General features: G+C 36.7%; 1 protein-coding gene across 4 annotated transcripts in view; it reads left to right on the forward strand.

The window, feature by feature from the left end:
• LOC149779869 (uncharacterized) overlaps positions 1-19,386 on the forward strand; it is a 135,020-nt gene that overhangs the window by 29,434 nt on the left and 86,200 nt on the right. For all 4 annotated transcript variants that reach the window (XR_016414949.1, XM_089936541.1, XM_089936543.1 and 1 more), the window contains exons 2-5: positions 1,703-1,814; positions 4,392-4,479; positions 8,323-8,400; positions 18,692-18,837. Coding sequence is in view for 3 of the 4 variants with exons in the window: in XM_089936541.1 (XP_089792667.1) it covers positions 1,703-1,814; positions 4,392-4,479; positions 8,323-8,400; positions 18,692-18,837 (424 nt within the window). In the remaining variant the exon portion in view is untranslated. The remainder of the gene's footprint in view (positions 1-1,702; positions 1,815-4,391; positions 4,480-8,322; positions 8,401-18,691; positions 18,838-19,386) is intronic.

Consider the following 19,386-nt stretch of genomic DNA (forward strand, 5'->3'; position numbering starts at 1 on the left):
ACACTGAATTTGTACAGAGCCGTAGAGAGCGATCACAGGCCCTGGGATAAGAAACACCAATTATTTTCTTTTGTATAAAATTAGATACGTAACTGAGCGGTCTATACACAACCTACTAATTAAAATCCAATTTGAACTCCTTCTACAGGGTGGCCCAAATCATCTGATATTTGAGTATAATTACAAATGTTTGAATTTGTATTGCTTTCCTTTCTACAAGAAAACTAGATTGTAACCATAAACTTATAATTTTATTCGACCTTTAGTCGGTGTCTACTAGATCTTGTAATTCAGTAATGGGAGGGAAGTGCGTTGGTTCAGTGGTTAGCTTGCCGGACTCAGGTGCAGGTTCGAATTCTACCATCGGACCAGCATGGGTCAGCTACCGTAGTGTGTCCTTGTGCAAGGAATATTACTCAGTTGCATCGGTGCTAGAAAAAATAACCTGCTTGTGTTGCTGTGTTGCAAACCAAACTAATCCGGGTATAGTGCTTGTACAAAGTTGTATTGTCCATAATATAAGTTGACAGCTAAGACAAATCCAGGCAGCCATGCAACATAACTAGAAATATTGCTATCTGTGGTCTGTGGTTAATCAGCAAAATGAGTTTTCATTTCAATATTTTGTACTAGACTGACTTCTTATTAAAAGGACAAATGATGTGTGTGTGTGTGTGTGTGTGTGTGTGTGTGTGTGTGTGTGACAAATATGACAGTCTTAGGAAAAAATAAACTAACTACCATTTTGCTATATTCCGACAACTTAGACTGGCCGCGAAAGGCAGAGAAGGGGGGAGGAAGAGGGAGGGGAGGGAGAGTGAGAGAGAATATACACCAAACAAAGCAGAAAATGCTATCCCTGGAGAGAGGGGGAGGGAGGGAGAGGAAGGGAGGGGGAGGGAGAGGGAGAGAGAGAGAATATACACCAAACAAAGCAGAAAATACGAATAAATAATATTGTCATGAAGGTTAGAGATTTTTTAATTAGTACTCTCCAGAGATTCGTACCAGGGTCCGGGGTTTACGGCACCTATCGTCTTGCCTGCACATGTCAATCCATATACCAGCTCGATTATGTACACATGATAAGAAGATGATCCTATCGCTGTTATAGCTGTTATAGGAATTGCTATATTAACTTAAGCGAAAGGCCACGAAAGTCAGAGAGAGAGAGAGAGAGAGAATATACGCCAAACAAAGCAGAAAATGCTATCCCTGGATCCAACAAGATAATACCTGCAAACGTTAACATATTTCTTCTTAAAATACGAATAAGTAATATTGTCATGAAGGTTAGAGAGGGAGGGAGCGAGAGGGAGGGAGAGAGAGAGAGAGAATATACACCAAACAAAGCAGAAAATACGAATAAATAATATTGTCATAAAGATTAGAGATTTTTTAATTAGTACTCTCCAGAGATTCGTACCAGGGTCCGCGGTTTGCGGCACCTATCGTCTTGCCTTCACATGTCAATCCATATACCAGCTCAATCATGTACACATGATAAGAAGATGATCCTATCGCTGTTATAGGAATTTATGCGTAGCAGACACACCAGCAAATAGATCCATATGTATGCTAGAGGTGTAATAAATTTCGTACGCTCCAAATAATTGTTCACGCATTTTATTCCATACGCCTATATTCCAACGAACTTCAAATGCACAAGAATGTTAATATAACACCGTGTCCTATGTTTCAGAGTTACCGATTCCTGATCCAGCTTATCGATATAAAAACAAGCAGAAGCGAGAATCGAGCAACTTTTACGAAGTAGAAGCGTTGATTATAATTGATTTGGCCCTTAACCTACGGTAAGCAGACACTCATCTATATGCGTAACTTAGTAACTATTTATTGTACACAGAATCAGTAGTGTGATTCGCCTTTAAAGCCCAAATGCCGCCGTTACGTGCAAAAGTCGTATATGCCAAATCGTCTGCTTGATTCTGAATCTTGAAAGATATTGGTCCTAAACATGAAACCAGATAATATCGACGTAATAATCACATTTTGAGCCATGTAATTTCTCTCTCGAACTGAGAAACCCGGCCATATTTCATATGCGTACGAATTAATCAAATGTTGATCTGCGACATCCGTGGGTCAACCGATTTCAGTAGAAAGCTGGAACACAAGATGACTCCATTGCTGTAAACAGAAGTCAACACCACGCTATGTCGGATACGGTAGGTGATCTTTATGTGGTACGCTGTTTTCATTTTGTGTTTGATATGATGCAGTATTCAGCCTAGCATTTACGAACATTTTTTTTTTCTCTTTAGACATAACTGACGTATATTATTTTTCATAAGTCCGTGTCGTATGCTTATCAGTTAATTAGGAAATCCGCAACAGCTTTTTATCTTCAGCCAAAGTTCGCTCTTCAAAAATTCCCAGTACCCCAGATGATCACCAGTATTCATCAGGCTCTTATTTGCATATAATGCACGCTTTTTCTTTTCAAGTGGAATTATCTCTTTTCACTCCCCCTCGAACCAATTTGACCGCAACGTGCGAATGTTGTTCTCATTAGAGTAGTCACTAACGGATTTTGTCGAATGTATGGCATCTCTACCTTTGGAGCACTTCCGGATAAGAACGGAATTAGGAGCTATTTCGGTGACTGAATTAAGGGGCGCACCTCTTAGATTCTAAACTGAATATTTGAACCTCGTTTAAACCTAACATCTTAGACTGAAACAATGGCGGAATTTATGAAAAACGGCGACACAAGGGATGTTATGTTTGCCCTACCTTTTGAACCCTTTTGCATACTTTTCCTGTTCAATTCGTCGCATAGAGGTGACGCTTGCTAGGGAAAACACGTGATATGAAATAAAAGGGTGGAAACAACACTCTTTTTGAGTTTTACTTTTTCTATGCAGTTTCAGAAGTCTTGAAATAGTAGCTACGTGATACATTATGCACTTACATGTACATAGAAATGAATATAAAACGCTATGTACTTATGCTAATTGTTCGGTTTCAAATTACACGAGAAAGGTATTTGGTTACCATGTTCTTTGGTCAACATTAGCGCTCCAACAAGAGATATGGAGCACTTCACTAAACAAGATTTCAAAGCTGTCGTGCAATAGAGAAATTACACCAACTGATATCGTGCTGCGGTTATTAAGCACCATACATTATATATTGCTTGTGGAAACATTGCTTTAATAAAAAAATTGAATATTTCGCGAACTGCTTAAGCCAACGATATCAATTAAACGTATGTATACATTTAATCTGCAATCAGTCAAACTTTAGTAGTCGATGGAAACATTATGTCATGAAAGAGCTAAAAAATACATAATGGGTTTCACCCGACCCATTGATTTTTGTATGCTTATCTAAATCTAACTAATTAAAAACACCATATTGCTAACGGTGTGAAGACCATGGCTCAATTCTTTAAAATATTTTCAATTTCAAACTTCATATTTCTAGGAGAAGACTTTTATCCGTTTCCAGACTAAATATCTATATGGCAATACTATTGAATCTTTTACGTATCTCTACGACAAGAGGGGCCCCGAGTGGCCGAGTGGTCTAAAGCGCTCTCCGTTATGGATCACTGCCATCTCACTTCTGTCTGCATGGTTCGAGTCTTTGATTCGGCCAATGTGGGTACGTGAGAAAGCTTGCCATTAGCTTCTCGAGGGTCGGTGGTTCTTTACGGGCATTTCCCGGGTTCTTCCTCCACCATTAATACTGGCCGAAATGTATAGCCTATCGTGTGCTGAAAAATGGCGTTAAACGCTACAACAGCAACAACAAAACAACAGCAACAACAACAAGGACAAGACTAGTGTATCCGTTTAAAACTTACGTATTTCTATGGCAAAACTAATGTGTCAATTTCAAGTTTAAGTGACAGCCTTTAAATCCAGGTGACAATGATAGATTGCAAACGTAGTATTGCATTCGAGCTATATTCACAGAACACCATGCATTAAATACAGGTCGCAATGCTAGGGTGGAAACATAATACTGTGTTCGAGCTATATTCACAGAACACCATACAGGTCACAATGCTAGGGTGGAAACTTAATACTGTGTTCGAGCTATATTCACAGAACACTACACATTAAATACAGGTCATAATGCTAGGGTGGAAACTTAATACTGTGTTCGAGCTATATTCACAAAACACCATACATTAAATACAGGACACAATACTAGGGTGGAAACTTAATAATGTGTTCGAGCTATATTCACAAAACACCATACATTAAATACAGGTCACAATGCTAAGGTGGAAACTTAATAATGTGTTCGAGCTATATTCACAGCACACTGTGCATTTTTCCTAATTCATTATTAAGTATAAGTTCTGTCCGTATGTATCTCTAAGATTAAACTCCATTGTTGTACCTTTCTAATTTCAGGTTGAGAAATATCGTCAGTGAATATTTTCCCAATGCATATGACAGCAATGCAGATATAAGAAATGTCTATATGTTTCTGATTGATCGAGTAAGTTTGCATTTTTATCATCTTGTACAAAATATACTTCTTCGGCAAAATAATTATCAGGTCACTGCATCGACTGATTCAACATTTTTTTTTAACCAGAGGAGATGTGTAACATCTGAAAGAATGCATAATAATAAAATAATAAATACAGATTATTATTAGCTAAAACAAATTCTCCGTTAACGTTACATTGTCAGAATCGTGCGGTATTTTCCATACTACACGGCATCATACTACAGGACTAGTGTGTCTACATATAGTATCGTGTTTTAGAAACTACTTTGTAAACAAACCACGTACAATCATGTATTAGTATTTTGGTTGATTTGATCTGTTTGTGTGTGACCTAAACAAGCCATTTCGTCCATTTGAAAGTAGAGATGATAAAGTTAACGATGTAGACGAATTCACTGTTTCACACACACACACACAAACTTTCAAGCAAGCATATGAATGAACGTGATATTAACAATGTCAACAATAAACGTGAGATACACAGTAAATTAAAATACCATTCTTATAATTAAAGGTTGTTTATGAGAAATATTAATAATTTTTCACAAATAGACTAGTTCAGGCTATGACTGGTGCTCTTAGTGTCTATAAAATAACATAGAAAAGCACATCGAGGACAAGACCTATCGTATATCTCTCAGAGACGTGCCATTTTACAAGTCAGTCAAAATAATAAATTCATGATGAAAAACCAACTGAAGGTTTGGGTAAGAAACTAAGAGCACCAGATCCAATGGGCCAAGACGACGAGAAAGTAGTGTTTCCGTTGGCTAAATGGATTGTCAAACAACAGCTGCTTTACAATTTTCCCAGTTTAACTATTTTTATACCATATTAGGCTAATAATAGAAGCAATGCAGGTCATGGGTGGGGTCCCTCCAACAGCGAGCACGCATTGACAGGGGAAAATATTTCTTTAGTTGATAATAAGAATGGCAATAATATACTTCTACATGTGCATCTTGAATGTCCTCAAAATCTGCTTTCTTAGTTAATTATTCAAATCCGAATGATATGACCCATGCCATTTGTTCCAAAACTTAATGCACACCATGGAATCGTACTGTAATTCTGACTACATTTCCAACTGAAATCACATTCTCCCAAAGTACTCAGCAAAAATAAATGTGACATTCCATAGCGTCTTTTTGATAAGTTTAATTGGTAGATTTAATATGTTTAACACATTATGATTCCAAGCAATCAAAGGACAGAACAGAAACAGAAGTGCGGTTGATTCAATGACAGTTCCCTGCTCCATTCACATGTACATCATACGTATTGACTCATCAATAAATTAAAAACCAATGCGCCCCAAGCAACAAAGAAAAATTAGTTGGATTAACAGAAAAACAAATCCATTCATTCCAGACCAACTGCAGAATTTGTTTCATTGCATATTTAGTTACAATACGACTCTATCTTTCAATTTTAAGTAGACCAAAACAAGATTTTTTTTAAAATAACTAATATCGAGCGAACAACGAAGTTCAATGGTCGCTAGGCGGAGCTATATGCCTATTGCCATTGTTACTGTGTATTCACGAATCTACACTTGTGTATTTGTTTTGAATCTAGCATACATTCAATTACTTTGTTTCTTTTAGTGTAATCTTTTTATTATTAAGCCTTAGGTACAAAAATAACCAAAATGACTATATAATTAAAAAATTACTGTATTTGTATGGGGAAATAAGAACTCCTTTTATTCTGACTAATACTACACTCCCAAGGTCGTGCAGTATTATTTAGAAGACAAAACTCGTTTATATTTTCCGATACAAATTAAGTTACCTATAATTATCATATATTTGTTTTAATCTCATTCCAGCTATCAGTTCAACCATACCTTGTCAGTAAGAGACCGAATTCAACATATTCTGTCGTGTACCCCTTTAACGCAGAGACATGTGCAACAGCAAATTTAACACGTATTCATGAATCCCTTAAGCTCTCAAACAAATGTACATGAAGGATTTAAAGGCACATAGGCACAACCCGGACTATTTCGTGCTCAGTACGTTTATGAAACCACCCCAAATGGCATGCAGAACAAATCCAAAGGAAATAGCAGATACAATCGTTAAAATACTTAGTCATTTTATTATATACAAGACCGCTTTAAAACAAGTTGATGGCCTTCTCGGATGAAATAGTATCATGGGATACAACCCAGAGCACAACGATGCCTCCACTGTTTTCCACGTACGACATGCGCGCACACATAACTTATTCAATATCCCCAAACGTGCTTGAGGTATCACGGTACCAAATGTTTTTCCATACACCTCAATGCTGATGTTTTGTGAAATAAATATACGTTATATCATATCTCAGCATGCATGCCACACGCTGTCATATAGAACAATGCTACATTATCTATTTGACAAGGACAAAACCAGGTACTCCAATGCATTTAAGAAAGATAACTCTGCTGGAACTAGACATTGGTAAGAGTTATCTAGTCACAACAGACTCAGTTTCAACCACGTGTACCACATATTCAAAAAGTCATAAAAAATAAAAACTATGACCTAGATAGGAATTATCACAACCACATGTTGCCAAGAGGCTTAACTTTTTAAAAGCCTAACAGAAAGTACAACTCTTACATAATGCACTAATCACAGCTAGTGTTGTTCTTGATTTCTGAATGCAATGTTCCTACACCTTATGCTCCGCCCACCTGGACTTGCGCAATTGGTATCGTTATACCTTGAGGTGAGTGTTAGTGGTGGGGGCGGGGCGAAATTAATTATTTAAGACGAAACGAGCACTTGGATCAAACAATGTGATGTGATTTGGATTTTAACGTAGCTTTAACAATTTTTCAGTCATATTGCTACGATGTCTGCAGTGTGGCAGTTTATAGTGATGTCAAGCACTGAGGCATCATGCCGCAGACATGTAGCATGATGTCCCACCCAGTCACATTATTCTGACACCAGGCCGACCAGTCCTAACACTGACCTCTTAATGCTGAGCGCCAAGCGAGGCAGCTGTTAGTACCATTTTTGTTGTTGTTGTTGTGGGGTTTAACGCCATTTTTCAGCACACGATAGGCTATGCATGACGGCCAGTATTAATGGTGGAGGAAGAACCCGGGAAAACCCCGGGAAGAACCACCGACCCACGAGAAGCTATCCTAGACTCGAACCCACGCAGACAGGGGTGAGATGGCAGTGATCCGTAACGGAGAGCGCTTTAGAACACTCGGCCAATCGGGGCCCCTATACCATTTTTGTAAGTCTTCGGTATGACTCGGTCGGGGATCGAACCCACGACCTCCCGCATCCGAAGCGGACGCTCTAACCACAAGTCACCGGAGCGGATCAAACAAGGCGGTGACTATTTGCTTAATATGAGGTTCTCGAAGTTTTTAACATGTCTGAGCGTAGACCAACAAGAAGTTCTCCACCTTTTTTTTTTTTTTTTTTTTTTACTGGCCGCCGGTCAAACAATAAAAAAAAAGGTGGTGAACAACTTGTTGGTCTAGTCTGAGCGAAGTTTAACATGCAGCTCGAATGACTGCATTGATCACTTTATTGTCTATTTTTTTAAAATTATCTTCCTAAAACTTTATCAGATATTTTGCACGTGATTAAAGCGGTCCTTCAGTTTTGTTTGCCATTCCATCGCCAAGGCAAGAACAATTGGTTGTCTCCCATTGTTGAGGATCCCACAATTGTAATCCTATGTTAAGATTAAGATTGTACACGATGCAGATTACTCAACTCCTTGTATGGAGAATTTTATTTTAAATGAGATTTTAATTAGGTCCTCTAACACAAACTAAAACTGTTCCTTTTCTTCCAATTTCTTGTTCAGGTTAATCGACGTTTTTCACTATTGGACGACTCACAGTTTATGATAAGGATAGCAGTTACCGATATATACATTGCAAACGTAAGTAACTTGCTACACAAGCAATTACCTTTACACTGCTGTCAGGCATTTCTACGCACCTAAGGTTTTCGTTTCCAATATTGAAGCATACCGAATTCGTGCGATTGACAAAAATAAAATACAGCAATACTTACCATTTGAAAAGATACATTTGTCACCAGAATATTCTTTTCAAAATAATATTAATTTTGGACACAGCGGATACAAGCCCCTTGTTTTCCTGACTAGTGATATGTCGGCCTATTCTGTGCATAGTTTTGAAAAGATGTAATGTTTATCCATCTTGCTATAGAAATGAAATATATTACTTTGGACTGTTTCTGTCAGCAGTTCAGTCGAGTAATTAGGTCAGGTTTATAGCGTGTTTTACAAAATCCAACCTAAAAATGACAATAAATGGCAAGAGATATTAAGCAAGCTAAACCGATCTTGTAAAAAGTTAGTAAAGTTCAAAATTTTATGAAAAATAAGTGGAAGAGAAACAACAATGAATATGATGTAATGTGTTATTGGTTGGGGAAAATTACTACAGAATTTAGAAACAAACTATACGCCGGGGAATTTGTTGAGAATTTTTCTTTAAGCGGCAAGTAGACATGTTGGGTAGCAGACGATTTTGTAAATCTTGGAAACTTGGATAAAAAATACATTTTTTTAAGGTACACTTTTCCATCTTTTATAAAATGTATTTATTTTTATGATTCTAAAAGATTCATAGTAAACCGAATTTTTTGAGTTACAGGTTCAAGCACAGGTGCTCGACGCGAGCTTGATGTTAAAAAAAAACAATCATCTAAAGGAAAAAAATCATACAGTGACAAAAATACCTTAGATGACTCCCATGACCCATTCTGACATATGACCCTCTCTGTTATAATATATTAGATTACCCCCATGACCCGTTCTGACATAGCACCCTCTCTGTCTTAATACATATATATATATATATATATATATATATATATATATATATATATATATATATATATATATATATATATATATATATTATATATTATGACAGAGAGGGTCCTATGTCAGAACGGGCCATGCGGGTAATCTAAGGTATTTTTGACACACTGGATGAATTTTTCCTTTAGATTATTGTATTTTTCTTCTCAACATCAAGCTCGCGTGGAGCACCAGTGGGTTCAAAAAGGTCATGGAGTGGGGTCTTCACGTTGCCATTTAGAAATCACATTTTTATGTGCATTTCGAGGCTATATGTGGGATATTTTTGTACACTTTATCAATATCACTTTTCCTAATTAATGTACGATTCTATTTTCTGGATATAAAATGGATTTTTGACCCAAAATAGCACATGATCAAATGTTTAGAGAAATGACGTATCGTTGCGCAGAATAGGCCGACATGGTGGGTCTTTTATTTTATTTTAAAAAATGCATAAGTTTCATTGATTATGAGTATGTTTACACATTAAATTAGTCCAGATTTTGCAGAGTGTATTAGAAACTAAATTAGGAATAGTATGCATTCAAATTCTGTGCAAAATATTAAAAGAAACTGAACAAAGGAGAAGTGTATATATGCTATAGCGAGTGGCTATCTTTGGAGATCATAGTGAAATTATAGAGGTCATGACTGGTGTATGTAATCATATTGGTGTACTGGTGACAGAGGTCATGACTGGTGTATGTAATAATATTGGTGTACTGGTGACAGAGGTCATGACTGGTGTATGTAATCATATTGGTGTAATGGTGACAAAGTTCATGACTAGTGTTTGTAATCATATTGGTGTAATGGTGACAGAGGTCATGACTGGTGTATGTAATCATATTGGTGTACTGGTGACAGAGGTCATGACTGGTGTATGTAATCATATTGGTGTAATGGTGACAGAGGTCATGACTGTGTATGAAATGATATTGGTGTACTGTGACAGAGTTCATGACTTGTGTATGTAATCTTATTGGTGTACTGGTGACAGAGGTCATGACTGGTGTATGTAATTCTATTGGTGTACTGTGAAAGGGTCTTGACTGGTGTATGTAATCATTGGTGTAATGGTGACAGATGTCATGACTAGTGTATGTAATCATATTGGTGTACTGGTGACAGAGGTCATGACTAGTGTCTGTAATCATATTGGTGTACTGGTGACAGAGGTCATGACTAGAGTATGCAATCATATTGGTGTACTGGTGACAGAGGTCATGACTGGTGTATGTAATCATATTGGTGTACTGGTGACAGAGGTCATGACTGGTGTATGTAATCATATTGGTGTAGTGGTGACAGAGTTCATGACTAGTGTATGTAGTCATATTGGTGTACTGGTGACAGAGGTCATGACTAGTGTATGTAATCATATTGGTGTACTGGTGACAGATGTCATGGCTAGTGTATGTAATCATATTCATGTACTGGTGACAGAGGTCATGACTAGAGTATGCAATCATATTGGTGTACTGGTGACAGAGTTCATGACTGGTGTATGTAATCATATTGGTGTACTGGTGACAGAGGTCATGCCTTTTGTATGTAATCATATTGGTGTACTGGTGACAGAGTTCATGACTAGTGTATGTAATCATATTGGTGTACTGGTGACAGTGGCCATGACTGGTGTATGAAATGATATTGGTGTACTGTGACAGGATCTTGAATGGTGTATGGAATCATATTGGTGTACTGGTGGCAGAGGTCATGACTGGTGTATGTAATCTTATTGGTGTACTAGTGACAGAGGTCATGACTGGTGCATGTAATGCTATTGGTGTACTGTGACAGGGTCTTGACTGGTGTATGTAATCATATTGGTTTAATGGTGACAGATGTCCTGACTAGTGCATGTAATCAAATTGATGTACTGGTGACAGAGCGTATGTAATCATATTAGTGTACTGGTGACAGAGATCATGACTAGCGTATGTAATCATATTGGTGTAATGGTGACAGAGTTCATGACTAGTGTATGTGATGATATTGGTGTACTGGTGATAGAGGTATTGCCTGGTGTATGTAATCATATTGGTGTACTGGTGACAGAGGTCATGACTGGTGTATGTAATCATATTGGTGTAATGGTGACAGAGGTCATGACTGGTGTATGTAATCATATTGGTGTACTGGTGACAGAGGTCTTGACTGGTGTATGTAATCATATTGGTGTACTGGTGACAGAGGTCATGACTGGTGTATGTAATCATATTGGTGTACTGGTGACAGAGGTCATGACTGGTGTATGTAATCATATTGGTGTAATGGTGACAGAGGTCATGACTGATATATGTAATCATATTGGTGTAGAGGTGACAGAGGTCTTGACTGGTGTATGTAATCATATTGGTGTACTGGTGACAGAGGTCATGACTGGTGTATGTAATCATATTGGTGTAATGGTGACAGAGGTCATGACTGATATATGTAATCATATTGGTGTAGTGGTGACAGAGGTCTTGACTGGTGTATGTAATCATATTGGTGTACTGGTGACAGAGGTCTTGACTGGTGTATGTAATCATATTGGTGTACTGGTGACAGAGTTCATGACTGGTGTATGTAATCATATTGGTGTACTGGTGACAGAGGTCATGACTGGTGTATGTAATCATATTGGTGTCCTGGTGACAGAGGTCATGACTGGTGTATGTAATCATATTGGTGTACTGGTGACAGAGGTCATGACTGGTGTATGTAGTCATACTGGTGTACTGGTGACAGAGGTCATGACTAGTGTATGTAATCATATTGGTGTACTGGTGTCAGAGTTCATGACTGATATATGTAATCATATTGGTGTACTGGTGACAGAGGTCATGACTGGTGTATGTAATCATATTGGTGTACTGGTGTCGGAGTTCATGACTGATATATGTAATCATATTGGTGTACTGGTGACAGAGGTCATGACTGGTGTATGTAATCATATTGGTGTACTGGTGACAGAGTTCATGACTAGTGTATGTAATCATTTTTGTGTACTGGTGACAGAAGTCATGACTAGTGTATGGAATCATATTGGTGTACTGGTGACAGAGTTCATGACTAGTGTATGTAATCATATTCGTGTACTGGTGACAGAGTTCATGACTGGTGTATGTAATCTTATTGGTGTACTGGTGACAGAGTTTATGACTATATGTAATCATATTCATGTACTGGTGACAGAGGTCATGACTGGTGTATGTAATCATATTGGTGTACTGTGACAGAGGTCTTGACTGGTGTATGTAATCTTATTGGTGTACTGGTGACAGAGTTTATGACTATATGTAATCATATTCATGTACTGGTGATAGAGGTCATGACTGGTGTATGTAATCATATTGGTGTACTGTGACAGAGGTCTTGACTGGTGTATGTAATCATATTGGTGTACTGGTGACAGTTCATGACTGGTGTATGTAATCATATTGGTGTAATGGTGACAGAGGTCATGACTGATATATGTAATCATATTGGTGTAGTGGTGACAGAGGTCATGACTGATATATGTAATCATATTGGTGTACTGGTGACAGTTCATGACTGGTGTATGTAATCATATTGGTGTAATGGTGACAGAGGTCATGACTGATATATGTAATCATATTGGTGTAGTAGTGACAGAGGTCTTGACTGGTGTATGTAATCATATTCATGTACTGGTGACAGATGTCATGACTAGTGTATGTAATCATATTGGTGTAATGGTGACAGATGTCATGACTAGTGTATGGAATCATATTGGTGTACTGGTGACAAGAGTTCAGTGGGACACATTACATTATTTTCAACCTATTTTCTATATGTGATATTTGGCACAGATGCTTTTTTGGCCCCAAATCTAATTGTCACAACTTAATGAGTTGTATGATGTTATCACAGCGTTAAAACGTTTACCTAATGAAAGAAAATTTAGGTCTAAACATTTGTTTGAAAATGAAGGAAAAATTAATAAATTTCATTTTAATAGCATTTTAAATAGCACTATTCGTTATGGAAACTCTCTGAGATATGTGCCTTATCATAGAAATTTTGAAACATGAAATGTCTAGAATCTACACATCAAGATTAATCAGTGATGTAATACAAGTAGTAGCTTTTAGTATGAGCAACTTAGAAACTCGAGTGTGTGTGTGTGTGTGTGTGTGTGTGTGTGTGTGACAAAGCATGCTTGCTTATGATGATTCTGGTAGCAATGGTCCAGGGATAGTGAAGCATGCTAGCTCATGGTGATTTTTGTGGCAATGGTCCAAGGGAAGTGTTCAAGCATGCATGCTCATGATAATTTTTATGGCAATGATCATGGAGCAGTGAAGCATGCCAACTCATGGTGATGTTTGCAGCAATGCTCCAGAGGCAGTGAAGCATGCCACCTCATGGTGATGCATTTTATTCAAGTAACTATTCACCCCAAAATTTATAAGGTTTCAAGAATTATGTTTGAGAAAGGTCTAATGAGTTTTTAACATGAAAATAGTGGATAAAACCACTTAATGTAATAACATCTAACTATTATATGTTATAAAACTTTTGTATTTTGCAACATAAAATTATTATATGCTATAACTTATGAAAGTTCATAAATCTTTAAAATGCCAGATCAAACATCTTCAGAAAAGGTTAAGGCAAAATAAACACCGATGTCTGTTGCAGCGTTTAAGTGTAGTAAATCCATGGTTTAATTTTAGAAATAACTTCATTCTTACTTATTGATAATCCAGTTATGATATTTATCATTATTATTTGCGCCTCAGAAAGATGTGATTTTTATACAGCGTAAAAGTATTATAAAATGGTACTGATTTACCACACTTATATCCATTCATCCAACTCCCACCCCATATATCAGGAATTTGTACTCATCCAACTCACACCCATATATCAAGAGTTTTCACTCTTCCAACTCCAACCCCCTATATCAGGAGTTTTCACTCATCCAACTCTCACCTCATGTATCAGAAGTTTTCACTCATTCAACTCTGACCCCCTGTATCAGGAGTTTTCACTCATCCAACACCCACCCCATATATCATGCATTTTCACTCATCTAATTTGTACCCCATATATCAGGAGTTTTCACTCATCCAACTCTCACCTCATGTATCAGGAGTTTTCACTCATCCAACTCCCACCCAATTTATCAGAAGTTTTCACTCATTCAACTCTGACCCCCTATATCAGGAGTTTTCACTCATCCAACTCCCACCCAATTTATCAGAAGTTTTCACTCCTTCAACTCCGACCCCTTATATCAGGAGTTTTCACTCATCCAACGCCCACCCCATATATCATGCAATTTCACTCATCTAATTTGTACCCCATATATCAGGAGTTATTACTCATCCAACTCCCAGCCCCTATATCAGGAGTTTTAGCATTTATGCAGACTTAAGTTCCACTTATAATTTGTGAACTGATTACTTCTGTTTGTGTGGGGAAAAAAAACTTAAAAGATGACTATAATGGAGGCTCTTGAAAATTGTATGCCTATGGTGTGACATGAAATGTATGTCTGTGGTGTGACATGAAATGTATGTCTGTGGTGTGACATTAAATGTTTGTCTGTGGTGTGACATGAATTGTTACCGTGATGTGACGTGAATTGTATGTACACTGTATGTGACATTATTTATATGTCTGTTGTGTGACATGAATTTTATTACATTGGTGTGACATGATTTGTATGTCTGTGGTGTGACATGAATTGTATGTTAGTGGTGTGAAATGATATTTTTATCTGTCATGTGACATGAATTACATGTTTATGGTATGACATAATTGCGGAAGTAGATTAATCATTTTGAAACTGTAGAAAGAAAGCTGCATGCTCGAACTGGAGCATTGATTGTATAACGTGGATACATTTCCTATTTAAACAACTCTGATCTGTATTGTTCATGACAGCAATGGTGGAGTGCTTTCTGGACATACTGTCCATCGTATATTGTCAAAACTAGCATCCAACATCCTGTTTTCTTGCACATTTGGATCTCTTTAAATACACGTTGGTCCAAAATATTGGCAGACTAAGTTTTCTTTGTACACATTATTAGACACTACAATTATTCAAACTTCATGGTGGTGTATAGTTACGTGTGAGTTGTTGTTGTTGTGGGGTTTAACGCCATTTTTCAGCACACGATTGGCTATGCATGGCGGCCAGTATTAATGGTGGAGGAAGAACCTGGGAAAACCCCGAGAAGAACCACCGACCCACGAGAAGCTACTGGCAAGCTTTCTCACATACCCACATTGGCCGAATCCTGGACTCGAACCCACGCAGACAGAGGTGAGATGGCAGTGATCCGTAACGGAGAGTTCTTTAGACCACTCGGCCACTCGGGGCCCCAGTTACGTGTGAGACTAATTTGTTTAAGCCAACATTATACTGATAATATAAAGCAGTTTTTCTTTGTACTGGACATCAATACGATTTTCTTTTACAGGGTTCTGATTTGTGAAAATGTATTCTTTGTTCTCTTTGAAAAATGTATTTAAACCTCTGTAAAGAACCTCTGACTTTTTGTCTGATCAAAGTTAATGGGTTTCTTTTAAAATCTCATATACTGTGTTTAGAAAGGAATTTGCATCTTTTTTAAATAACCATTTAATATACAATTTTATGGAGAGGATATCCTTTACTGAATACAATTTATTTTCGACAGGTTGGTTATTGACATAAGTTCCGCATCAAACTACTTGCTTATCAATTGAGGAGGTATTAACAGTAGATGTTTGGAACCAGCATGATCCTGGACAGACCTAGTTTAATCATGTTTATCCACTTTTTGATATAAAAATAAACTTAAAAACTTAACTGTTCAGCTTGTTTCCTACTCAGAATTATGTATACGTTATGTGGACCAGCATATAATGCGAGACTTGATACTTTAAAGTAATACTTTTATAGAATTTTATCTGTCTGCTTTGTATACATCATCTATACACAGCATCCTTAAAATAGTTGGAATAAAACAATTAGTGTTTTTTTTTACACCCCATGTATTTATAATTATCCGAGAAAAATAAATTATTTGTATAATGTTAAATTTTGTGCAATTATAACATACCGGTATGTCTTTAAGAATAGAAGATCATACAAGACACTCTATCCTGTGATGAAAAAGAGCACATGTTTCTATGGACTTTTGTCTGAATGGCGATGGATTAAGTTAAATGATGACAGAATTCATTTGACACAAAAGTTTGGGTAAAAGGAAACAGTCATGTGAAAAAATTCAGTACTGGAGGGATAAAGAATATACAAGTATTGAAAATTCAGTTCAAGAGATAATGTAAAAGCAAACAAGATAGAAGAAAAAGAACTTTTTAAAATAAAACATTGAAAATAATTAAAATTTAAAGATATATTGAAGACTGACTTTTTTTTCATTGTCCATTTACAATTTGGTTTACATCTTGAAGGTTTAAATTTACCTTCAAATATTAAATTAAATAGCATGTATTTAAAACTTGCATGAAAAGCTTATCTGTGGAAACTATATTTTGCATACATTAATGATTTCTTTTCCAAATGTTGTTGTTGTTGTAGGGTTCAACACAATTTTTAGCACATGATTATCTATACATTGCGGCCAGTCTAAAAACTGGAGGAAGAACCTGGGAAAACCCCATTCAAGATAAATTATTTTCAACATGTTATTGAACATATTCTTTGCCCACTGACCATTGCTATGTTATCTCCCCAATCATCTGTAAACAAACTGTCTTTATATAGAACCAAATGATCAGAGGTATGTCTAGGTAAATGGCAGTCTCATCAATGGGGGGGGGTATCATTATCCTCCACCACCCTTAGAACATCATCAAGGAACAATATGAGCTTGTCGTTATGGATTACATAATGAAATCACAAGATCTTTGGGATGGATGATCCACTTGTTATCCATTACATAATTTTGCATTACAATTTCAGTCCATCAAGGGCATAATGACTGTCTAACAATACATGATCAGTTTTATCATCTGTATCAACACCAAGCATCAGCAAGGATTGGTACCTACCACTCTGATATGCGCTCTTTGCTGGATAAATATAGCTTTGACAGTGACAGCTTTTTGGGAGTTGTTTTAGGAATAAAAATTTGAAAATTATGTGTCCCATCGTTTTGGAAAAACATTTCGCGACTTTCATTTAATATTTTCAAATTTTATGAACAATGACATTCGAAGGTGATGTTGTTATTGCTTGACTATTGGACTCTGATGTCATAGGTTTTCAGATTTAGGTCGTAATGCAAATAGTGAGCACCAGATAAAAATTTATTCCTTAACACAGTAGTTTTGTACCATCTGTCAGTGCAGTAAAGACCTACCTAATGTTATAATCACAATTTTTTTGGGGGGGAAATATCACTTTCCTGTCGATTTCACGTAAATATGGTTCCATGTAAGTTTGTGTCAGCAAATTCCTACTTTTCAATAGGCAAGTGGCTCTGACCCACGCCCCAACATAAATGTAAAAATATCTAAAATGGAGTGGGGAGGGTAATAGGAAACCCGGACAATTAAGTAGATATTTTGTATTCATATAATACCAGATTATCTCCAGCAGATTAAATAAAGTTTGTTGGTGGTATACCATAGCGTCAGCAAAATCTACTTCCAAATTTATGACTGATTGTCCAGATTGTCCCCAGGAATTTGCATTTCAGACTGCTTTGAATATATCAAGAAGTATTTTGTGTGTGTGTGTGTATATATATATATATATATATATATATATATATATATATATATATATATATATATATATATATATATATATATATATATACATACATGCATGAACCACATCCACTCACAGGGGACCCGAGTAGTCTAACATGCTCACCATTCCAGATCACTGCCATCTCACCTCTTTCTTTGTGTGTTCGAGTCTCAGGCTCAGCTAATGTGGGTACATGAGAAAGCTTGCCAGTAGCTTCTCGTGGGTCGGTGGTTCTTCCTGGCGTTTTCCGGGGTTCTTCCTTCAGATAAATGGCAATGGGAGTACAGCTTAGCTGTATTCAAATGTTCATGATATGGAACTTTGAGTGTGGATTTTAATATCTGCCTTCTGAGTTGTTCTTCATTTGGAAACTTAAAGAGATCTTGCCATCAAAGGAAATGAGTGGTTAATGATACATAATACATTATTAATGGCAACTTCATCATGTTTTTTAGATTTGTGACTATATTACTGGATTCATTTCACTTTTGTTTAAGCTAGGTTCCTCTGTACTTAAACTCAGTCCAACAGACTGAGCTGGCTGTTACTAGGCAATATGTCTAGTTATTATGATTATTATTATTATTATTATTATTATTATTTCAGTCCTTAGCAAATACCCCATGGAGTTCCACCATTCAGTACTCCTCTGAGATAGGTGCTGCAAAAGCACTGGATGAGTTGAACAGTTGGTTACGAGCAGGGAGTCAAGTCACAGTTGCAAAGAACACAACCGTGATAGCTCTGACAGCGTAAGCTTAATATATGTATAACTTTTAATTGCTAATATAGTTCAACACATTTTATTTTATACAGGTCTATATAGACTGAATTATTAGCAAATATCATTTGAATAATTTGACTCCAACGGATGAGATTTTGTTTCCTATATTAGCATTAGAAATGTATTTATACTTGTTAATAATTGTTACGGCTATGAAAGCAGACTCATGTAATATTAGAGCTAGCTAACCAATTATAAACAAAATTGCCAAAGGATTGAAAACCGACACAGAAAATACTACACAATGGCAAGAAAGTTGGAAAATGTCGAGAAGACGATTAATAAAATGTTTTGTGAGGACTATTTAAATGTTTTGTACATTCAGGCGTAGATCAACGTCTTCGAGGGATCATATCATGCATTCATGCACATACAAAGAGTTACATATGTAGAACAACCAATGATTACATCTTATCAACAGATAAGCAAAGCTATCCAGAATAATCTAATGGTCCTAAGTCAAGAAAAGGTATATACTATAATAAGGAGAACAAATTTGGATGAGCACCACTAAACT

This window comes from Sinohyriopsis cumingii, chromosome 16 (assembly GCF_028554795.1).
Source record: "Sinohyriopsis cumingii isolate HCF-2022 chromosome 16, ASM2855479v2, whole genome shotgun sequence".
Taxonomy (NCBI): Eukaryota; Metazoa; Mollusca; class Bivalvia; order Unionida; family Unionidae; genus Sinohyriopsis; species Sinohyriopsis cumingii.